Raw genomic sequence first — 25,780 nt, forward strand, 5'->3', positions numbered from 1 at the left:
ACTATATTGGTCATCTGTAGTGGTTCAATATGCAGGAATTTTTAATTAGAAAATCTGAAAAATTACTTTATTATGTAATAAAGTAAAACATAGTATAAATAAGTAAAACAAAGAATTAGTAATCAGTGCTTTAGATTTGGCTTTGGCTTTATTCTTTTCTTGTAAATATTTTTGTGTAATAAAATATTTATGTTCATAGTAATTATTGTATTAATGTTGACCTCAAATAATTTAGTCATTGAAACTCATATTAAAATAACATTTCCTTGGATTTTTATATTTCATCCATACTCCTTATTTAACCCTTTGAGTGCCGCAGCGTCTACATAGTAGATGTTGTTAAATGTGCATAAATTGCCGGCATCTACCCAGTAGACGATTTGTATTTAATTAATATCACATATAATTCATTTTTGTTTTGACAAATAACTTATTTCACGGCAATCTACAAGTTTAGAACAATCGATTGTGATTGATTTTTATTGTTCACCGCCCCCTTGTAGTTATTTGCCATCAGAAAAAAAAAACAGATGACGCAATAGTTGGTCAGCTGCTACTTGTTGCCATTAACTACACAGTTTCGTTTGTTGTGTGTTTACATTGTGCTAGTTTCGTGTGTTTATGCTGAAAACTGTTGTTATTACTATTCTGCAATTGTGTTCAGTAAAACTTAAAATGCATTTATAAACTTCTTTTTTCGTGTTTAGTGACGTATATTTTATTGTTGGATTGGTGATGAAGTAAAACGCAAGTTCCAATCAAACTATTGATTTTAGGTGAAGTAAGGTTATAGAAGTAAGGTTATATTGTAGGCCTGTGTATATTTTTATATAATTAGTATTTTACAGTCGTCTTACTTCATTGAGTGAAATAGGATAGTTATAATATTGTTTCTAAACTTTTGACAAACGAACAAAAATTGCTTTTTGTTGTATTTTGTATATATTGCAGTATCTGGTTAAATATTACTGTAACACACCATATTATGCATGATTTTTGTTCAGTTTTTCATGCTCTTTCTTCATATGGTATAGCTAAAAAAAATATTGTATAAATAAAATTTTAGTTCAAACTTGAAATTTATTTTTTTTTCATTTTTTAGTTTTTTGTTATAACCTATATTCTTTTTGTGTAAATAAAAATAAAATTATAATATTATATGGAAAAAATACCTTGTTTTATAACACACAAACTAAAAAAAAATTATTCAAATCGGTTGAATAGTTTTTTTAATATAGTTTTTTCCACACACGCTTGCAAAACAGAAGGAAATGCTCCGGCAATTTATGCGTATGACTTGGGAAAATATGCTGTGGCACTCAAAGGGTTAATTATTTATTAAAATGTATAAGTACAGTATTGGGAAGAAAGAATGAGACTGATCAGATTTTCTTGTCCTTCTGGGTTAGTGGTTATCTCATTATATCTGTATATTCCTTCTTATTTATGCTATCAGAGTTGTTACATTGCAGACGCTATAGATAAGTGATATGTTAAAAGCGAGAATTGATTGGTGATATGTGACAATTAAATCTGCTGTGACACTAATTATTGGGCAGAAATTATGTTCCAACACTTACAGCAAAGTGTGCAGGAAAAGTGTTGTAAACTAAATCAAACATTCCTTGTGGAAGATTACTCAATGTCGACAATTCCCCTTATCCTGCATATTGTAAAACATGCTTACATAGGATAAACAGCATACTTAATCAATAAGATAATTTAACATTTGATTCAACCTACAAAAAGAACATTATTCTGAGGTATCAAATATGCTGTAACTGTTAACAATTCAATTTATCATAAGTTTGAACATAATTTTCAGTCGACAAAATGACAGGACTATTTAATGGAGAATGGAGTATCTATCCAGTATATGGAAATTAAATAAATGTTTTTTTACATTTCGAAATCTTTAACCTTTTGAGTGCCATGGCCATTTAATAAAATCATACGCACATAGTGCTGGACTCAATTCAGTAAATTTGCAATCGTTTTGGATAGAAGACTTGAATAGTGCAGTACAATATTAAATATTATATCAAAATATGAATTGTCAACGTGGGCAATGCTAATACTTTATGCACTTATACTTCATGTATTTGACAAATGTTACTTTTGGACAACTGTCTTGTATAAAAAAAAAAAAATACTTTAGTAATAGATTTTATTTTGAGTAGTATAAAAGTCCTGATTAGAAATAAATCTGAGAAAAAAATTGTACTCTTATTCTATTATTTGATTATGATTCAAATGAATATTGTTTTGGTTCAATAAATTGAAGTTAAATGTTTTTCTTTGCAGTACAGAAGGCGTAACAGGGGAGCAACATTAAATGTAAGGTATGTTATAAATCTAAATAACATGTTTTAAGTTAGTATATTGTAAATAATGTAAATATTTTAGTATTTAATAAAAACTATAACAGGAGCAGACTCGGAATCCAAGGTCATTATATGAGGAAATGCATCTTAGTAAACTATATATGGCCCATAGATAGTAAGTAAACAAGATCTTTAAAATTATACTTGCTTGTACTAAAGGGCTGATGTAAAATCTTGTATGTTAGATGTACTATATTGCGGGTGGATAATTAAACTTATGTAGTAGAAAGACAACACTGATCACAACAACAAAGCTTAAGCAGTCCCTCCATCAACTTTACTCTTAACTGAGAAATACATCTGTCCTCAAAAACATTACTATCACACGAACAGCTGTAACAGGGTGGCCACCCAACCAGGAATAAGCGGGGAATTATTCTGAGAATCGGAAAAATTACAAAAACAATTTTTCCATCTCTAAGAACTTATAAAATCAAGACACAATTTGAAAGCTGTAGATCTTCAAAGTGTATTAATCTCGAAACATCGTATTATATGTGACGTGAATTGTGAATGAAGATCGACATATGCTCGTGAGTTTCATATATAACGGTTGCCTCCACTAGTGTAGTGGAGTTTATGTTGGTTTGTTCTACTCCTGTGCCGCGGCAAGCCCCTTCCACCCCAAAAAAAAAAAAACACGTAACAATGCATTAGACAATATAAAATCGGCTGACCGTTCCGGACTTCGGCACTAAACGAACGGTACGCATTAAGCGGCAGAGCGGTAGTGACTGCGATGCAAATGGGTTTTATGTATTTCAGTATTATTCAGTCGTTGAAGTGGGACTATAAAAAGACTTAGTAGATCGGTTTGTTGAATTATATAATAGGTTCATGGTTTGACATACCTGGTTTTTTGAGTACACCAGAATTTCATTTGCATTTTTACCAGGCCTGATAAGATACCTTTTGGAGAAGAAGATAGTGGGTAAGCTATAACAATTAATGGCAAGAAAGGCACGTTTGTGTTCAACATGTTGCATAGCAATGTCAGAATGAGCTGAGGGTTGAGCGGCAGGAGAAACATTTAATGTCTAGAATTGGCGGCTGATAAGTGGCATCGTGTGGTGCCACCCTGCCACTCACGTCTGTCATTGCTAGTTTTGAGTGTTCCCCAAAGGTACTATACAAACATTAAACTTTAAGTTGCTGCTCGATCCAGCGCTCACCGCCCACCACTTACTAGTGATGGGAGAATCGAATACTTTAAAGAATCGAATACAGTGAATTCGAATTCACCCCTGTATTCGAATATGTATTCGAATACTTGTATTCGAATACTTTTGATCAGCTGAGCGTTTCTAACAGACAGGTCTAGACCTGTCTTGCTTGTTTGTCACGAATTCATCACTGTATTCGAATATGTATTCGAATACTTTGGCTTTTGGTGCCTCGTATAAACAAGTCATACCCATGATATACGAACTTCAGAAGAAATAGCTTTGTTTACCTGCTACTTCAGTTCCGTCTGAAAGACTATTTTCCACAGCAGGTCCTGTCACTAATTACTGTAGAAATAGACTGAAGAAAGAAAACCTCAATAATATTTTGTTTTTACACAACTATATAAAATAAATATTCATATTTGTTTTTATTGCTTAGAACTGTAACTCAGTTATATATATATATATATATATATATATATATATATATATATATATATGATATAATATTTATTTTTAAATTTAATAATTATACAATTAATTATACTTTTTTTTTTTAAGTATTAAAATTTGTAATTATTTTTTTAAATTATAAATCTCCCCTAAATTATTCATTTCAAAGTCTCCATATATGTATTCATTTTAAACCTCATATGAATACGAATACAGCTCTTGGATATTTTATTTGAATACTATTTGTCAGAATAAACGAATACTCCAGGTTTGAATTCAATTCTTCCAGAGAAATTGTATTCATTTCAAAAGTATTCGAATCCATTTTGATGTATTCGAATATGTGAATACTCTGGCTGTATTCGAATACTATTCGATTCTGTATTCGATTCTCCCATCACTACCACTTACCACTCGTATTGCGGTTGGTCTATGAGTGATTGCTTCTTGCACACGTTCCGATTGGTCATCAGATTACATAGGTTACAAAGAAATTTATTTTATGTTATGATAATGATATAGATTAGTCTATATAACCAAATTAACATCAAACTGTCCTTTTCCCTCAGGAAGGGAACCAAATTAACAAACTGCTGTAGTTTAAAAAATAATATTTTGGTATTTTTTTCTTTATTTTGACGCATTGTCGAGAGTCTGCTCCGTCTATTCATGGACAAATCGATCGGCAGTACGCAAATTACCGATTGGTGGAACGTGTTTTTGTTAATTTGTGTGTATAAAAATCGATCGGCAGTACGCAAATTACCGATTGGTGGAACGTGTTTTTGTTAATTTGTGTGTATAAAAACTATTAGAAACATGTAGTAACAAAATACCGGGATTTATTAATATTTAGATTGACGTTCGTATTTCTGTTAATACTTCTATGTCTATATTTGTCAACACCATCTTGTCTCCTGGTTTTATGCGATGACGTTAGCTGCTCTTCAGAAAATAAGCTAATTTTTTAAGTATACGTCTTACTTTGTGTTGTACATAAATAGATTCTCTGTGTATGTAAATATATGCATACATCTTTACGTACATGGTATATATTTTAGAAGCTCATTTTATAATCTACTACTTTTATAATTTAAAAGGAGAATCTCTGCAAATTACTTTGAAGTAGCGTGGTATTCTTAGGCTTGCTCCCCCCCTCCCCCCAAAAAAAGGATAAATTGATTAGTAGAGTTCAGATGAAAGTATTTAATGAAGTATCAGATGTACCGACCTTGTGTACCGGCTAAATCATTGCCTCGTACCGAAAGTTCCTCCACCGCAGACCTCTGACCTGCAATGCTGGACTGCAGTCTGCCCCAAGGTAGTGTTGTGTTAGTATTTGATGTTTCGTCGACACATCGTCACCGATTTTATCGCATATTGCTAGCAAAAATATGCTAGAGCACCGCAGCTTTGTGGCATTTCTTGCGAATACAGCTGGTGACTATAAACCGTCATCACTAAACTCGACGTAAGGGTTAAATACACTATTACAGTTGTTTATTTTGGTTTTTTTTTTAAATAGACTAGGGAATCGGAAATTTTCAGTCGGGAAAAAACTTGGAATTTGAAAAGAGGTTTTGAATGGCTACCCTGTATAATCTCTGCTGCCATTACTAGAAGCAACCAAATTTGGTGTTGTATTGAAAATACTTAGAGTACTCAATTTTGTTTGGGCATCTAGATTGCCAACCACTAATTACTATAATATTCTTCACATGTAGTATTAAAGGTTGCTGAAAAAGTAATTCAACCTTTGTATAAGAGCTTTCATAGTAAGATGATAATTAGCTGTGTGTTTACATACACTTCAGATAGTTAAGGTAATTACATGCTTTTGTTAAAGGTTCCATGATTCTATACGTGGAAATGATGGATCACATTCGGAGACGGCTGGAACTAGTACTAACAGGTAAATCACAACTGCTTAATCTGAATTCTTGTCAGGGTTATGACTATGATCACATATTTTAAGATTTTAATTGCGTTAGTAATGTTATCACAATGTCAAAACATTGCTAACACAATATTCTTGCCACAAGTATTTTGCCTTGGTGTAGAGAACATCTTCAGGCAAGAATTGATTGAGTTAACAATGTTTCAACATTGAAAACCAGAGAACACATTGATTTATAGTTGGCATTACATACATTACAGTTTGCTATTTGACATTCATAAATCACAGTACCTTAATGCAATCTTGAATATTTTAGTCACTGTTGTGAATTGTAATGTAGCCGTAAAACAAAAATAAGAAATACGAACATGTATGTATGCTGTGATCAGAGCATAATTCCAAACATATGGACATCCATTTTGACTTTTTTAACAGTTAAGGAGCTTTACCATTTCCATTCAATTAATGTACGAGGGTCATTCAGTAATTAAAAAGACAAACAGGTCTAGAGAGAGAACAATTTATTTTTACAAAACAAAACTTTTACAATTTTTCATCATAATCCCCTTAAATATTTGTGCACTTGTTCCAACAGACCACAAGCTTTTTTATACCAGCTGCAAAGAACTCTTTATCTTGATGTTTGAGCCAATTTCCCATAAACTTCTTGATGTCCTCGTTATTCTGGAACCTCTTTCCACGCAATGCCTCTTTCAGCGGACCAAACAAGTGGAAATCACTGTGCTAAATCGGGACTGTAAGGAGGATGGGGCAGTACTTCCCAGCCCATTTTGTTAATGGTATCTTGGGTTAGTTGAGCAGTATGAGGACGTGCATTGTCTTGTTGGAGAATCGCACCTCTCCTCTGAGGTCCACAACGTTTATCTCTCATTTTTCTTGTTCATGCCTACTTTGTTCAAAAGCATATCTGAGTAGTATTAGCTGTTAATTGTACGCTGCTCTTCAAGATGATCTTAAAAAACTGGACCTTCAGCATCCTAAAACACCTTCAACATGACTTCTGCTGCTGCTTGGGTTTTGAATTTTTCCCTTACAGGTGAGCTGGTGTACTTCCACTCCGTGCTTTACCTGTTTTATTCTGGCTCATAATAGTGAACCCAAGCTTCATCACATGTTAAAAGTTTGTTAACCCATTGCGGATCGTGAAAACGGCGCGCGCGGGCCTTAGAGTACGAATTAATCCGTATTACAACTCAGCACCCGCAGTGTTTGCACGCCTACCTGCCTGCTTAGCGCGCTCGCTAATTATACATGTTTTGTTTGTTTATGTTGTTATTTATGTTATATATAAACATTATACAGATCATATTAGACTAGTATATTATACTAGAAGTATATTCAAGTATATTCATAAATATCCTCGGAAGCACTACTTTGAGCGTTTTTATTTATATTGAAATGATGTTGAAATAGAGTTTCCACATCCGGTGGTGTCCCAGGAACAATGTCTGAAATAGTCTGAACATCTGAATCATGGTCACTAGCCCGCTCGTCACTGTCAACATTAGTATCCGCGTAATTATGAAAACGTGGACAAATATGCGTGATAGAACCGTCTCCATCCTCAATAACACTATCGATATCACTTTCGTCACTTCCACTTTCTAATAATAGTTTATCTAATTCAGATGATCGTAAATCGTCACCCATTTTATTTACGTACACGCACACGAGGCAAAGGAAAATCGAACGCCACGACTGTACGCCTCAGACAAACAATTTGTCGCAAATAATAACGTTATTGACCGATAACGAGGGGAGTGTTTGTGGACGAGTACCAGAGATAAGATAGGAAGCCAGTCCAGGAAAACTGAGTATAAATATCTCCGAGGGTTATAACAGCGATAAGCGTTCAAAACAAATGAGTCATCCGTACCACGTCATCCGCGTGAGGGTCACGTCATTGTGCTTTTGGTCCACGCCTCGCTCCGCGTCACCCTCACGTCGTTTATCCGCAATGGGTTAAGCAAATGCTCGCCTTCTCTTTCATATAACGTTCCTGTAGCTCTGTACACACTCTCAACCTTGTTTCCTTGTTTACCCGTGTCAACTCCTTTAAGACCCATATTGCACACGTTTTGTGCTACTTCAACTTGTTTTTAATAATGTTATGCACTGTACCCATACTCACATACACAATTTAAATATTGAATCATATTGAGCATACTGTGAAGATACATATCATGTGTCATATCTTCAATCAACTGATGACCAATTCTATATTCCAATATATAATAATTAATATGTAATTTTAGATTATTTGAGTCTTTATTCCAATTATTATTGATACTTAGTCTTGATTCTAAATTTGATTGTGATTTCAAATTTGGATTGGACTTGGACAGTGGATAGATTTGATTAAAGTTTTGTTGCTTGTGATGTGGTGTTGGAGGGATATGTTTAATTTAATGTAAAGAACAATGTATACTTAATAAACCAATATATTTACTGAAAATAAACTCACTGAGTTCTTCCTGTGGAGAAAAACATACTTGTGTTGCTGATCTGTTAAAATTTAACAGAGGATCTGAAGGCCAACCAATTCATGTATATGAGTATATTTAAACATTTTTGAAGTATTATTATTTAAACTGAGTAAAGCAAGCTGGTTATGTAAGATTGTCAATACCACTTAAGAATCAAGTAATTCTAGAATTTGAAATTGAAATCAGCCCATCCCTTGTTCACATTTTATAATAGTTGAATCTCAGATGTACAGTTGACCGTAGCTAAAGTGTCGGACTGCAAACCAGATAATCTGTATGTATTTTTTTATATTGGTACATATTAAAACTATTAAGCAGAAAGAAATTGATGCTTATGTCTACAAAATATCTGTTATACATTTCTGTTTTGTTTTTCTGAAGTCTGCATATTTAACTGTAAATCTACTGCACCGAACATAGACTTGTCATGCAAATTAAAATTCTACAGTAACATATAACTGTTTTTGTAATGAATTTAAGTGGCAATTTTGTATATCTTGTTTGTACATTCTATGGAAATTTCAAACAGTTTATTTTTGTTTAGGGAAACTTCAAGAAACAGGTTAGTATAGTTAAATTGTAGAAGTAACCATCTCATTATAGACTCAGTGGTGAGTATGTTTTTAATATTTATGTAATAATCATAGTAAGGACACTTGTGCTTTACCTATTTGTATGAACCGCTTCCCTTTGGGAATTGGGGATTTTGTAACTACAATGAAACTTGAGTTGCAATATTTACTATATTACAATTAATTATTCATACATGTTATGTACATTTTAGAACACAGTGGTAAAGTATTAATAGCTTACAAGCAGCACCATTGAAAATATTTCTAAACTCTCATTTGTGTTTAATTTTCTTATCTATAATTAATTCATAGCCACACATCAAAAAGTAAATTTTTGTTTTCTTTCACTAAAAGTTCTGTTAATATTCATAGACAAATACTTTGAATTCCGAAAGCAAATTCTTAAATTTTTGTCCTAAATTTTAAATTTAACAATTCTAAATATTTGTATGAAGGTAAGTATACTTAAAGTGAGGGTTTACATAACTATTATGTATTGTATAATCTGAAAACCACCAGGTTGCTACATTTAACCCTAGAACTGGTTAAATGGTTAAGTTATGAATCAGAGTCATATGCAAGTCTTATGAAGACATTTTTGTATTTAAATAGCTATACATTGTACATTATAAAATATAAACATTGGAATTAGTGTTTTTTCATAAATTAAAATACAAAAATAGTTTTTTTCAATGGTATAATTTGTTACTTTTTGGATAAAATTTAGACATAAACATTTAAAAGATAAATAAAAAAATCTACATAAATAACTTTTCAATTTGAAAAAAATTAATTAAGATCTCTTTCGTTTTGTTTCAATTTGTTTTGAAAAATAGTGTATGAGTAAAATTTTACATTTAGAGTATTGGTCAAAGTTCAAATTATTATTTTTAAAAATACCACTAATTTAACCTGGTTTCTATAAATATAAAATAAGGCACCCATACAGAAGATTTATATGCTACTTTGAGGTTTAAAGTACTAAAAAGAATAAGGCTCAAAACTAAAAATATTTTTATTTAAAAAATCCTGAAAAGATTGTAAGTTTAAGTGATGATTAGAATTATATTATGTAGTACTACAATTATAATATAAATATTGTAGCAGAACTTATTAAAAAAGGAATGATTTTATTGTGTCTTTTAATAAGATATTTCTCCATAAATCAATTGTAAACACTAATAATTGTTTCCCAGCAGCATACTAGCAGCACATGCATTGATAAATTAATAAACTCATAGTTAAAATATTAGTTATATTTCATAGTTAAGTATATAATTTAAAATGCAGTTTAATAAGTTATTAATAGAATAGTGTTAAAAAATTAATTTAATTCACTTAAAATCATTTTGGAATTTCAGAAAATAAATTCGTAGTTGGTATTAAACATATAACATAAACTATTAACATTTATTAGTTTCATTATTTTTTGGATCATTACTAGTTATGTCAAATTAAACATTTTTCAATTGCTCCAAGAATCTTCATTCAGATGAAAACTTGCTAAACTACTGTGAGAGCTACACTGATGATGCGGACCATAGAACTCTTAAAAAAGTTTGGTATTCTCAAGATAAGATAACTGAGCTGTTGTCATAATTAAGGTTTTAATAAACCTGCTGCATAGTAACATAATATTCTGAATTAACTGCTGTATACTTCCGTGGAGATATCAATCAGTCATGTGCTTAATATTCAGAAGTTCTCTAGTAACAAACCGCTTCCTTGTTTCTCTTGTTAATATGTTGCACTACTTGCAGTTTGTGAATCTGAAATTAGATCTCTGTAAGCATTTGAAATAAATGTTTTTGATCACGCCTAAAATGAGAAAGTGTGATACGCAGAGAGGCAAGGATGACATTTTAAACTTTCCTCGCTCTGCAGGTTTTCTGATGTTCATGAAGTCTCGTGCTTCACTTTGAACTTAATTGACAGTGGCTTTTAATTTCATTACTCAAGCCAATGATAAATTCAAAATGTTATGTAACTTGTCATCTAATATTGAACTGTTGTTTTATATTTGTATTGGAAATGTATGAGTCATCGTTGGACTACCTTGTAAAAGACACTATGTGCACTGAATGACACAAGTGTGTGTACGACTTTTCATGCTCTACATATTCCTCAAGAATTTGGTCTTCTTACTTTTTGAACAGCCTTTATGTTTTAATATGTTAAAATGTTGGCTGAATATAACTTTAATACTTGGAAATTATATACTATTTATAGAGAATATATATTTATTTATATTTATATTTATTTTAATATTCTTAGAGACAGAGAATTTTTGTTGCTTCCTTGTACATTAGTTGTTACTCGACTTTAAAATAAGCATTGAATTCATGTAATATTTGTTGTCAGTGAAGTTGTATGTTTCAGGAGTTCTAGTTCTCTAGATGATTATTGCGACTTGGTTGGCAACTTTCTGTTCCATTGTCCTTCACCTCAGAACAACACCGACAACCAGAGGTAGGCTCATCCCTTCACTTCAAAACTAACCTAATTTTGGTACAAGGAACATTCATAATATTCACAAATTAGTTTCTCTAAATTCAAGTGCAGCGATAAATATTCAATGATGTATCATGAAACTTAGAAGATACATTATTGAACTATTTGTACGTATTTTTGTAATCTGATTATTTGTTTATCGTTAAAGATAAATGCTTAAATGAAAATTGGCTTAGGCGAAACAGGGATTACTATTAAGTTTAGTTTGTATGTTTATGCATATATTATTTGTTATTTTGTGCATTAACTATTTATCTATCAACTATTCTGTGATTTCCATTTTATATCAATAATAGATATAAGAAACTAGAAATTGTAATTACATTTTTTAAATCATTAAAATCAGCCGCTATGTTACTATAATTATAACATTTCATAAAAAGTACACATGAGGATTACTTACTACTTGAACATTAATCTATAATTTTGCTTGATTATGATAGAATATCTGTATCTGTATGTGGAAGAAAATTATAATATGAGCTGAACACAGAAATGTATTCTAACATGTGTATTGTGCATGGTCATCTGATTGAGTTGTGACTAATAACATAGTTATTTTTGTTTTGTATAAATATTAATGTAGTTATTTGAAACAATTGAGTAATTTATCATGGTCCAAGCATAGATTCCTGGAATGAGTGAATCATGATTTTTTAACCCTGGTGCGACTCTACTGCTTGCCTATCATAAACTCAGTGGTTTGTACTGTGCAGGTCAACACCTCTGGCTGAGAGAACATCTGAGGACTTCTCCTCCACAGCACTTCCTTCCTTACCAGATCTAATTAGAGAGAGAAATTCAACACTGAATGACTTTACTTTTATCACCAGCTACAATACCTCCTCACCCCTCACTGTGCCTGAAGTCAGCACCATCAGACAAGTGGTTGAAAGTAAGTTCACTCTCAGTATAATTAGAACAATTTAACATTTTCTATCGTAACAACTACTTTACTAAATCAAATGTAATGGTCTACTGTATAAATCTAGGTTAAATTAATTATTTTAATTTACATTATACAGTGTACACATGCTCTGTTAATATAAATAATTTTCTCAAATGAAAGTAGTAATGGTTGTAGTGTAACTATGCAATAATTAATGGGTAATATAAAGTTCATTAAGAATAGCAATATCTTTATTATTTTACACAAATTAAAAATAAATATTATTCTATATTTTTGGATTGTTTTAGTAGAAATATATTCAGAATAGCAAAATATGCAATGGAAAATCAAACATTAAATTTAATATTTGATCACAATAAAAGTGACTGGTTGAAATACATCATCAAATTAAAGATGGTTACAATGAAGAAACTATAAGTGATGGAATGGTGAGAAAGTATGTTAGAATGTTTAATGAAGTTCGAACAAATGTCCACGATGAGGCTCGGTGTTGTCAGCCTTCTGTTCTTAACGATGATCATAATAAGTAAGTAATTAATTAATAATGACTTTCTTCCCAGAGATGAAACCATTAATAAGGCTCGCTATTATGAGCCTAATAAAACTAAGGCACGCAATTCAAGACTTTCTGCCGTCCGACTACCATGACGGTGCTTGGTACTATACAGCTTGTGACCCTAATACATTGATTTGACACATTCGTTGTGAGCGGCTTGTGCACCTGGCGTACAGCCAAGACTTGGTGCCGTCCGACTACCATAAATGTGTTTGGTACTATACAGCTTGTGACACTAATACATTGATTTGACACATTCGTTGTGAGCGGCTTGTTCACATGGTGTACAGCCAAGACTTGGTTGCCGTCCGACTACCACGACGGTGCTTGGTACTATACAGCTTGTGACACTAATACATTGATTTGACACATTCATTGTGAGCGGCTTGTTCACATGGTGTACAGCCAAGACTTGGTTCCGTCCGACTACCATAAAGGTGCTTGGTACTATACAGCTTGTGACACTAATACATTGATTTGACACATTCGTTGTGAGCGGCTTGTTCACATGGCGTACAGCCAAGACTTGGTGCCGTCCGACTACCATGACGGTGTTTGGTACTATACAGCTTGTGACACTAATACATTGATTTGACACATTCGTTGTGAGCGGCTTGTTCACATGGTGTACAGCCAAGACTTGGTGCCATCCGACTACCATAAAGGTGCTTGGTACTATACAGCTTGTGACACTAATACATTGATTTGACACATTCGTTGTGAGCGGCTTGTTCACATGCTGTACAGCCAAGACTTGGTTCCGTCCGACTACCACGACGGTGCTTGGTACTATACAGCTTGTGACACTAATACATTGATTTGACACATTCATTGTGAGCGGCTTGTTCACATGGTGTACAGCCAAGACTTGGTGCCATCCGACTACCATAAAGGTGCTTGGTACTATACAGCTTGTGACACTAATACATTGATTTGACACATTCGTTGTGAGCGGCTTGTTCACATGGCGTACAGCCAAGACTTGGTGCTGTCCGACTACCATGATGGTGCTTGGTACTATACAGCTTGTGACACTAATACATTGATTTGACACATTCGTTGTGAGCGGCTTGTTCACATGGTGTACAGCCAAGACTTGGTGCCATCCGACTACCATAAAGGTGCTTGGTACTATACAGCTTGTGACACTAATACATTGATTTGACACATTCGTTGTGAGCGGCTTGTTCACATGGCGTACAGCCAAGACTTGGTGCCGTCCGACTACCACGATGGTGCTTGGTACTATACAGCTTGTGACACTAATACATTGATTTGACACATTCGTTGTGAGCGGCTTGTTCACCTGGCGTACAGGCAAGGCTTGGTGCCGTCCGACTAACATGACGGTGCTTGGTACTATACAGCTTATGACACTAATACATTGATTTGACACATTCGTTGTGAGTCGCTTTAAAAACTAAAAAAAAGAAAATGTATGCAATGAACATTTTCCCACAGTGGCTGAATCAATGGAGCAGTCCAATGATGATGTGATTGTCGTCGAGACTCCAGAGCGGCCCACTCTGTCTTCTAGTCCAGACTCCTACGTGGTACCATCCAGTCGTTCTCCGACTCCACAGCCTCCTCAACCGCCTGTCTCACAACCTAAGCGTGACAAACCTCAGTAAGTAAATTTATATAAAGCTGATGAGAAGTCTATGAACCTTGAATAGTGGTACTGTAATTGGTTTAAAATTTTAAACAATGTGTAAAATCCTGTTGTTTTTTATGACTGAAATCAATACTTATGATGTTTGTGGCAGAGCCAACAGCGTACCCATGACATTACAAGAGCTGAACCAAACTCTAGTATCTCTGCTGGAGTGCCCGGTATGCCTGGATCATGCCACTCCACCCATCTTCCAGTGCTGCAAGGGACACATTGTGTGTCAGAATTGTCACCCCCCGCCTTACCACCTGCCCCATCTGTCGCTCACGACTACCCGGGGACAGGAACAGTGCAATGGAGAAGGTTAGGGCACTACATTCTTCCTAGTATTACTTCAGTATTTGATGATATGGTTACACAAATGTGAAAATATAATTATAATCAATTTAAAGACTTTGTAGAATAGACTTACACAAAGCACTAACCATATTATACCTGTTAGTTCCCCACATAAAAGTAGAGTATTTTGAATTTGCATAATAGTATGTAAACTCAAATGCATATAAGAGTCCAAAGGCCTTTAGAAATTTTCATAAAATTGGTCATACAAGAGCTATTTGTAATGTGCCTGTAATGAATCCGTAATGTAGATTCAGCAGACTATGTTGATCCTTCATTTGAAAAGAACGTATTTTTATTTATCCTGTAGAGTAATAGTTTACCCTTTTAAATGGACTTTTATTCTGTTCATCATCATCATCAGACGTTTCCATTATCACGGGTCGTCGTACACAGCCTCCTCCACTTTTGTCTATCATTCCAGGTCTCCTCTTCCTCCACCTGTATTTTCTGTAGTCCCCTTCTCTCTATGTCTTTCCACACTTGGTCCTCCCATCTTCCTCTTGGTCTTCTTCCTCCTTCCTCCTTCTCCAGTGCTATTCTAGGCATTCTATTATCTCCCATCCTCTTCACATGCCCCATCCACTGTATTCTTCTTCCTTCCATTGTCTCTTGCAGTGAAACTACCTTCAATCTTTCTCTGGTTATTTTGTTCCTTATTCTATATCTTCTTGTAGTCTTCTCTATCCCTCTTAAAAATCTCATTTCTGCAGCTTGCAATCTGCTTAAATCATTTTTAGTCCACGTCCACGTCTCTGCTCCATATAATAAAATTGGTTGGAAATAAGATTTATACATCAGTACTTTTGATTCTTTCCCAATGTTCCAACTCCACACAATCTTCTTCACCATATTGAAAAACTTTCCACTCTTCCATATTCTGTTTCCTATCTCTTCTCTTATTGTGCCCCTATCTGTTATGATACTTCCTAAATAACAGAATTCCTTCACCTTTTCAAGTCTTTTTCCTTTTATTCTGTTGATAAATAAATATTAATCTAAAAAGTTATGTACTGGCCTCTTTTACAAGGAGGAAAATTGTGCAATAATTACTCTAGTTCTTTCTGTACAGAAATTTTATATACTATAATGAGTGGTTCTACTATGTGGGTTTCTACTTATAGTAGAACCTCTCATATCCGACGATTACGGGATCGAGCCATGGTCGGATATCAGGAGGAGCAAAAATACCGCCTTTCCTAGATAGAAAAAACCTACATGTTTGCAGTGTACTACAATAAGCAAACAACTTATTGTACTTGTAAATAGCAACATTTACAGTTTTTAAATTAAATTAAACTTGAATTAAATCTAAGCGTATGTACAGTACCTTATTTAAAGAATTCAGTTATGGATTTTTGTTTCAATTTTGTCAATCTTGACCTTGCAGAAGCGTCTCTCCATTTTGTCCTCGAAGACGTCTTACGCAGTTTAATGTCTCACTACGTTGTCACCTGTGGTTTCGTCTTCAACTGAGTCAATTTCTTCTTCCTCTGCTTCGTTCTGCACAATAGCAATGATTTGGTCATCACTGAGATCTTCATTGGCTGTAACTTCCGAAACATCACCTTCAACAAGCCACTCTTCTACATCTGTCATTTGGAGATCGTGCTGAAACTTGTACATTTTGTAATGTTTCTGTTTTGTCTGTCTCAACATCTGCTTCTGTCAAAGTTGGCTCATGATCAGTTGGATGTTGCATTTGGATGTTGCTCGATGTATTTCAGCGCAACGTCGAAGACGTCTTACGCAGTTTAATGTCTCACTACGTTGTCACCTGTGGTTTCGTCTTCAACTGAGTCAATTTCTTCTTCCTCTGCTTCGTTCTGCACAATAGCAATGATTTGGTCATCACTGAGATCTTCATTGGCTGTAACTTCCGAAACATCACCTTCAACAAGCCACTCTTCTACATCTGTCATTTGGAGATCGTGCTGAAACTTGTACATTTTGTAATGTTTCTGTTTTGTCTGTCTCAACATCTGCTTCTGTCAAAGTTGGCTCATGATCAGTTTGAGGAAGACCAAATCTTTTTTCAAGCCTTCTGGAGGGTGGTTTGTTTAATTTTATCCCAAGCTGCAGCAACGATATAGATGGCAGCTTTTATATTTAAACATTTGATTGCCTCAAAAAGGTTTTATCCTTCTTCTGTTTTTTCATGAGAGAGCGGACATATTTTCTTCTGTATCTTCTCTTTAGCCACTGAATGACGCCCTGATCAATAGGCTGTATTAAGCTGTAATGTGGGGTGGTAAAAATCAAGTCTGAACAGCAATGAAGCACAGTCGGATATCAGGAGGAGTCGGATATGAGAGGTTCTACTTTATATAACTGGCCAGAAACTGTTAAAATCAATAACAAATCAGTCTGGTTGGGCTTTGTATACTCATGGAGTTACCCAAGACTCAATTATGGGCTCAATATTATTCAATGTTATAACAACTCTGAGTATGGTGGGCATCATGTTTATTGACTCATAATGTTCCGTTAGTGCGTTATGATTTAAGTAATCAGATGAAGTTTAGGCCGGAGTGCCGCAGAATTCCTGACCATCTTTCAATGAAAATCTGTATGCCTGAATCAACTTATCAAAAAATCCGAAGGGTGCTAAGATTTATATCCATCAGACATTTAAGGGGACTTGGACAAAAAAAAAAATTATTTTTAACATTTATTTTTTTATTTTTTTTTTATTGTAGTTTGACATTTTCGGAATACAATGATATTAATATTATCACTCACAAAAGTTTCTAAATGCTTCAAATAAATTTTTGAAGTTGCCTCTGCAATGCCATTGACGGCTGTATCCAGTGTTGAGCTTTCTTATAGTGCTGATTTTACTGATTTATTATTTACTTACTCTTAGGTTTTGTTTCTCTATGACCTTAGCAGTTTTGACAGATGTCTGCTTGTTTTGTTATTGTCAATTGTTTGTAACCTAGCAACTTTGTTGTTCTGACAATATTTTGTTATTATTGGAAGTTGACTCAGTGTTTATAGACTTTTATTTCAAAGTGATCTTTGATAATATAATGACTACACCTAAAGGAATCTTTAAAAAACGTACCAATAAAGGTAATAGGTTTTATAAAAGGTTACCTTCAGTTTCACCAGATGAAGACTCAACAGTTAGGCCTCGGCCTACTACTCCAAAAGTTGTAGTGCCACCCAGTTCTTCTGAGAAGAAATTAGGTAGTAGTGATGACCAAGGAAAGTCGAGTGAAGAAAAGAAGGAGAGCTCTTGGAGAGGAAGAGGAGAATGATGAACATTATGTTCCTGGAGGGTTTTAGAGCTCAAGTATTGTGAAAAATATACTTTTTATCTAAATTTTTTTGTTTTTTGTGTTTTCCCGAAAATTTTGATTTTTCACACAAATGACCCGTTTTCTCTGAAAGTACTAAAGATAACAAGCTGAAATTTTTTACAGGATGTTTAGTACTTATCTATGATGCTACTGATCTACAAAGAAACAATTATAACAAATATTGACTTATTAGGCCTCATTTTACTGAAAAATAGTCTATATTTCAGGGTTATTTTGAACTCGCTAGATAAAAAAAATCATAACTTGGAGAAACAGAGTTATAAGTTCATAAAAATAGATCAGTAGCTTTGTATAGGACCACATAGTAAGTGATAAAAATATCAGGTTGGTATCTTTATTACTTGCTAAGATAATGGGACACAAAAGTACCTAATTTAACATGGGTTTATATGGAGCGTTCAAGTCCCCTTAACTGCTCTGAGATCTGTCAGCAGCTGCACTTTTGTGGTTAAGTTGGTCTAGGACTAACTAATGCTACTTAAAGCCCTGGTATCAAGTGTTACTCTGATATGGGTACCGGGGCACAAGATTATTGTAGTGAATGAAGTGGCAGACTGGTAAGACAAGAGCTGAGGCTATATATATATATATATATATATATATATATATATATATATATATCTTATTGGGTTATAACTCTTTTTTGTTTTGGCTAAGTTTCAAGTCCTAAATACTATCACAAAGTGGGTAGTTGCAGACTTCTCTTTATTAGAAAAGCCTCAAAGGTGTGAGATAAGCGATAGATGTCAAGACTCTTTATTCGTTAGAAAGCGAAGCTACTCTTGGACTCAGGAGACTGGACATAAATTATTGTCACTTCTGCAAGGAGTCTTAAGTAGATTGCTAAACACATAATCTGTGATTGCAAAGCGATTGCTGTGATAATAAGAGACACCTTTACAGGACATTTTTAATGTAGGATCTACTAGGGACATATTGAGGTTTATGAAGTCTTTCAAGATTACCTGGGTTGTATAGATATCAGGTTGTCACAATTGATCCTCAGGGTCGGTGACATGAGTATTCTCTGATCTATTTGACTTATTACATTGTATCGTATAGTAGATACGTATTACATTGAAAAACTAAACTGTAAAATCGTTTATTTGTATTATATACTAAATAAGAATTCCATCCTATATTATATTACAATATCATATTCGGCTTTAACATTATCAGCCCTACTTTGTTGTCAAATTAGATCAGGTATAACAGGTTTTACTGTACACACAGAGCATTTTTTTTATAAATATAATTTCTCTTATAACCTTAAGCATTTAAATTTATTCTCATTGTGAGAATCATCCATTTATAAATAGTATTTTTATTTAACATGCGTCACAGAGTATAATGTTTCTGGCAATAAAGAAAATCAGATAAAATGAACATGTGTGGTGATATCTGTCATTTCAATTAAGTGTTAAAATGTTTTTTGATCTTGTTATCAAGATTTTTCATGCTGTTACATTTCAGGTTTAAAAAATAAAATAGTACTAGTAGTAAGACTCCTGGTTTAAATGGAAGTATTTGAATTGTTTCCAGCCAATATATAATAATTTTGTCACAATTAACATTACTCTACATCTCGCAATAAATGTTTTCCTTGTGTCCAGTTTAAGAGAACACAACTATTTGTGTAGAAAATAGGTTGTCACAAGCTTACCAGGGTAATCATTTACAGTAATTATTTTGCCAATGAACTTTTCACTGCCATTCTTGTAACATCAAAATCTCAGTGCAGTTTCCATGCGTTTTTAATGGTTTTTTAATAATTCCTCAACGTTCCAAAATATTTTGCCACTCCACGAGCGCAAAGCTATTGAAATCCCAGTGTTTTATTACAATTTATTAAGAAGTTATGTTAAAGTTGGGAAAACTCCATAGAGAGGCAGAACTTATGAAGTGGTTTTACATTTCTTCAGTTATACAAACCAGTTTTACATTTTAACTAATAAATCAACCATTTATTGTCAGAACACAAAGTGTATAACAACGTCATCAGTTAAAGGATAACAACAATCCACACGAACCTATAATTACTAAATACAAATACATTTTAAAAATTCATCAACCCTTTAAATATATGTTTTATTTACTGTATCCAAGAATAAAGTGTTTTGTCATTATGCAAGACATTGTCAAAACAGTGAATATTTTGTTTAATAGAACTAGGCCTAATGTAAAATTACAATTTAACGGTCTAGGTGTAAAATTAACTAAAAATGTATAAAATACAGTGACTAAAAGGACTAAAACCAGGTTAAAAGTTACCCTATACATCAAAGTACTCACACTATACAAGAATTTTTAGTTAACCATAACTTAATAGTGGTTTTAAACCTGTTTAGGGACCTTTGACATCACTAGGTAATGCATTGAATAACTTAATGCCCTCATATACAAAGCTGTTTTGAGTGCTAGAGTAATTACATCCTTTTGTAACAATATTTAGCCTATTCCTTATTCATAGCCATGAATATCCACTATATGATGAAAAGCATAGAGGTTTTCTTTAATGTACATTAGTGTAGAAAAACATACAGAGATGGGAGGGAAAGAATGTCTAATTTGATAAAATATGGTTTACAGTGAGTCAAATTTAGCAAATTGCAAATAAGCCTAATGATTTTTTTTGCAAAACAAACAACTTATCACAATAGCCAGAGTTTCCCCAAAGGGTGATTCCATAGTTAAGCTGACTGTGTACAAAGGCATAATACATTCTAAGTAGGATATCCTGAGTTACTTTATTTCTTAAAGATCTTATCAAAAATATGCCTTTTGAAATCTTTGTTGCCACATAATCGATATGATGTTGCCATTTTAAATCACTCTGCAAATATATGCCAAGAAACTTGAGAGGAGGATCACAGCCCTCTTGATTTGAAAGACTTAAAGTAAGATCTTGTGTTTTTTGAGAGTTTAGATTAAGTTTGTTGGCACTGCACCAATCAAGAATGGTCTCAGAGCTGTCTGTTATTTATATTATCAAATGGCATTTATATTATCTACACATTTATCTTGTATACACATTCCCAAGTCATCTGCAAACAAAAAGGTCTTTATACTGTTACTTTGCAAACTATATAGAAGGTCATTGATATACAGGACAAAAATCATTGGCCTCAAAATGGAACCTTGTGGAACTCCATGGTGTACATACAGAGTGCTAGAAAAGTTGCCCTTTAGGAACACTGTTTGACGTCTATTTTCTAAATATGATTTTACAACAGAATTGCTGAAAAAGTAATGAGGTAACTTATTCACTAAGATGCTGTGGTCAACAGTGTCAAAGGCCTTGGACATATCATAGAATCTAAGAACTACACTACGATGCCAACAGTGCTCTTCTTAGGTCTAAAGCCAAACTGACTTTTTGACAGTAAGTTATTGTTTTCCAAAATATGTGCTAAACATTAAGTAATAAGTGTTATATATAGATTTTTTTGTTAGAAACCGGAGAACATTTGAAATAATAAAAATATATGTTTACTTGAGTTTTTTTAAATTTCTACATAACTTCAAAAATGTGTATTGTAAATTTTTTTTGTTACACTCCATGTAACTTTCAATGACTTGATATACTGTAGATACTGTAAATATAAACAATATTTTGTAGTGAACAAAAGGTTTGTAACATATAGACATTTATTTACAGCACAATAAACGTTTTTGATAAAAATATAAAGTATGTACTACTTTTTTGGCAGTAGGCCTACACATGCATTTTGGTGTGTGATGAATTTTCTGGGCAAGAGGAATATCAGATAATGATGAATTGTTGTCACTGTCATTATCAATTTGTTCACAACCCAACTCACATTCCACCGGTTTATAATCATCCAGACTACCTGAAAACAAATCTGACAAAGGAATTTAATCATGCATTTCATTTGCCGCTATGTCACTTTCATCATCAGAACTAATATTTTCATCATCCAATAGTTCACGTATATCATTTGAAAAACAAGGATCGCCCATTTCACAACATAACAATAAATTATAAACAATTAGCCTACGTAATAACTTAGCAACAGTAGCAAGAAAGATCGTCAAGGCCGTGGAGCGCATCACCGGCTGCATAGTCAGTCAGCTGTATGCTGTGCTGCATTTGGATCGATATCAGCTAACAATGAGTAATATTACGAATATAAACTATATCAAATGAATTGATATTTATGAGTAGAGGGTTCGACTGGTGCAAGTTATGTCTTTATAACAAAGGGTTTTGGGGTAATAATGCAGAAAGTTGACTGACGGCTGTGCTGTCTTAATCAGTTCACAAGCGATACTGATGAACATCTGTACCGTTGGTCATCAGTTGAAGGGTTAATGAACACATTTCTCCATACCAAATTTTTGTTTTTTTTGAAAGTTTTCACTACTAAAACTTGTCCATCTCCATCAAGAATACCACACATTTGCACTGGTTTATTGTATTGAGAAAACAAATTGCAGATTTAATCTTGCACACTGAATTTAATCTTTCTAGCTAACTTGAACAGTATTAAGAAGAATGATGAAGCATGAAGCAAATAATATTTCAAATGTATAAAACTGTAACTGCAATGCCACAACAGTAAAAATTACTTTACAGGTGTAATCAAGATGTTTATAATTGTAGCTTATAGATTTTCATAGTTGTGATAATAACAATTTTTAAGATGTGTGGTAGGATTAAATTGTATAAATTGTCATTTGACCACAAATACTTAATGAAAATTTAGTAATAAACTGAAAATTATTATCAGAAATGTGCTAGTAACTGAAATGTTTTAAATCATATCAAGACCACTAATACTCTCAATCATAATACCAATGGTTAAAATTCTTTTATATTTTCATCATTTTGCTAGTTAGTGTGTAGCAATAAAATTTATAGATTTCATGTATCTTGAGTATTAAGTCTTTGTTGTTCAGTTTTGTGTAAAAAGGCTGTAACGATGTTTATTCTTCACTAAAAACACTAACAGCAACATTGAAATGTCTAAAAGGTGGCAGAGAAGTTGATGTATCCCTGCAAGAACACAGTGACTGGGTGCATCATGATGCTAAAGCTGGATGACAAGCAGGAACACGAGGAGGGCTGTGGGTTCCGACACTATGCTTGCATCGTCAACACGTGTCACTGGAAAGGCTACAAGCCAGAGTTGGTTGTTCACTTACAGAGTAACCATCCTGACAAGCTCATCTCTGGCAGCTCCAAGGTAAAAGCTAACACACTTCTTGTCATTTTATTTGACATAACATAACATTGATAATTATTTGAAACTGTTCACTAATCAAACAATATAATGAAAATAATAATTTTTAATTTTTAAAATATATTAAATATTCTTAATATCAATATAAAATTTGTGTCATAACAAATTAGCCACTTGAATAACAGCCCCTTTTTATTATGAAGGTCTTTAATAACTTTTTGTTAGGCATTTATAATATTCTCTGTTCCAATATTTTCCTGTTATTTGGAACTTGTTTTGTAACTTAATCTGCATAACGTATATATTTTATATTTTGATTTGTGCAAAGCATGTAGTGTCAGGGTAGCCACCCGACCAGGAATAAGCCGGGAATTTTTTTGAGAACCAGGAAAATTTCAAAAATAAATTTTGTCTCTAAGAACTTATAAAATCAAGACATAATTTGACAGCTTCGTGAATCAAGAACTGATTAATCACGAAGCATCGTATTTTACGCAATGTGGCTCATGAAATTGTGAATGAAGATCGACGTTCATGAGCTACATCTGACACCGGTTGATCTAAGGTTATCTCCACTAGTGTCCCCCCCCCCCCCCAAACGTAACAATGCATTGGACAATTAAAATCGGCTGACCGATCGTTTCGGACTTCGGCACTAAACGAGTGGTACGCTTTAAACTGTAACGCGGCAGAGTGGTAGTAACGGCGATACAAACAGGTTTTTTTGTACTTAAATATTATTCAGTTGCCGAAGTGGGGTCTCTGGACGAAGTTGTCCTCTTATTCTCTAGAGAAAATAGTGTTTTGGGACGTGTGTTAGATAGATAGCACAGGCCTAAAATTTACAGTGTTATAAACAGGCTTCAAAGCTCGGTTCGTTGAATAATGTAATGTTTGACGGTTTGATAAGAGGTGCAGCCCGGGTTTTTGAGTACACCAGAATGTCAGTGGGATTTATACAAAGCTTAATAAGATACCTTTTGGAGAAGAAAGTAGTGGGTTAGTTACAACAAGTAATGTTGATAAGGGGGCGTTTGTGTCCTGTTGCACAACATTGACAGACTGAGCTTCAATATGTTTTGTGTATGTTTGTGAATAAACAAAATTGAATTTTAATTATAATCTTGATTGCCATTTCCGGGGTTAAAGCTTTTTGTATTGAAGAGTAAATTTATTAACAATAGGATTTTTAAACTTGAATCCCATTCTCATATCGGCCAACAGCCAAAATTACACTTTTCCTGTTCCTATTGCACATCGGCCTTGATTTTAGATCCTTCTAGATATATCATCCCTATGGATATGTGGTTTGGTTACCCTTCACCAGAGTCGCGACCATCACTTTACCCACCAGCCCCTCCCTTCCCGCACCCCTTGTCTACCTGTAAAATTCACAACCCTATAAGAAAGGCCAGCAGATGTTCGGGGTTTGTCGGTGATAGCCAGAATTGCTCAGCTCTGTCTATCTGCTCTTTTACTACAAGCCATTGCCTGTTTCAGGCCTCTGAAACAATATTCCGAGTCGCTCGTGCAAAATCTCACGAATTGGATAGCTCACCCAGTCACCAAGCGGCAATCCCGTCTGCACCTGTAAAGTATAAGCCCATTGCGTGAAACGACAATTATTACACACTGTAGCCACTGAGGAATTAAGTACTTTAATTTGAACTATTATGTATTTGGATACACATGTTATAAACTATGTTTATTTTAGGGAAAGAAACTAATCAGTTAATCCAAATAAATAGAATTTCATATATTTTCAACTATTAGTAATTTGCAGACAGTACTCAATTTGTTAACATATATATTTTTATTATTTTACAACCACATTAATGAATGAAATTTATATGGAATTAGTAAAAATTTCTAAACTCTTAATACATAAAGAAAACATAATTCAATGCAAATAAGTATAACTACAATAACTTCACATTTTAAATGTTAAATTTGTTATTTGTTAAATTTGTAACGTTTAAATTACATACTTAAAGATATATGTTACATATTTGCGTAGCTTATAAATATTAAATATTACACTATACACCTGAACAATAATATATAAACCTAAAAAATAATACACTAATCATGAATAATTATACACAAACTAAGTGACAGTTCTTATTAGATACGAGGGTACGCTGAAAAGTAGTGCTCACATGCTTAAAGAACACTAACGAAAAGAAATAGCGAGATCAGGTAAAAAGTAAAGTAAAGTACAATTCTTAAGCTTCACAATCATTCACGTATTTTACAACATAGTCACCATTAAGACTAACACAT

General features: G+C 33.4%; 1 protein-coding gene across 2 annotated transcripts in view; it reads left to right on the forward strand.

Moving 5' to 3' along the window:
* Positions 1–23,494, forward strand: part of LOC124357374 — a 57,582-nt gene extending 34,088 nt beyond the window's left edge. For both annotated transcript variants that reach the window (XM_046809112.1, XM_046809111.1), the window contains exons 8-15: positions 2,305–2,342; positions 5,850–5,915; positions 8,952–8,969; positions 11,359–11,448; positions 12,207–12,385; positions 14,418–14,583; positions 14,723–14,931; positions 23,288–23,494. In XM_046809112.1, the coding sequence (XP_046665068.1) occupies positions 2,305–2,342; positions 5,850–5,915; positions 8,952–8,969; positions 11,359–11,448; positions 12,207–12,385; positions 14,418–14,583; positions 14,723–14,931; positions 23,288–23,358 (837 nt within the window). In that variant the 3' untranslated portion in view covers positions 23,359–23,494. The remainder of the gene's footprint in view (positions 1–2,304; positions 2,343–5,849; positions 5,916–8,951; positions 8,970–11,358; positions 11,449–12,206; positions 12,386–14,417; positions 14,584–14,722; positions 14,932–23,287) is intronic.
* The last annotated feature ends 2,286 nt before the right edge of the window (positions 23,495–25,780 follow it).

Source organism: Homalodisca vitripennis, chromosome 3, assembly GCF_021130785.1.
Source record: "Homalodisca vitripennis isolate AUS2020 chromosome 3, UT_GWSS_2.1, whole genome shotgun sequence".
Lineage (NCBI taxonomy): Eukaryota > Metazoa > Arthropoda > Insecta > Hemiptera > Cicadellidae > Homalodisca > Homalodisca vitripennis.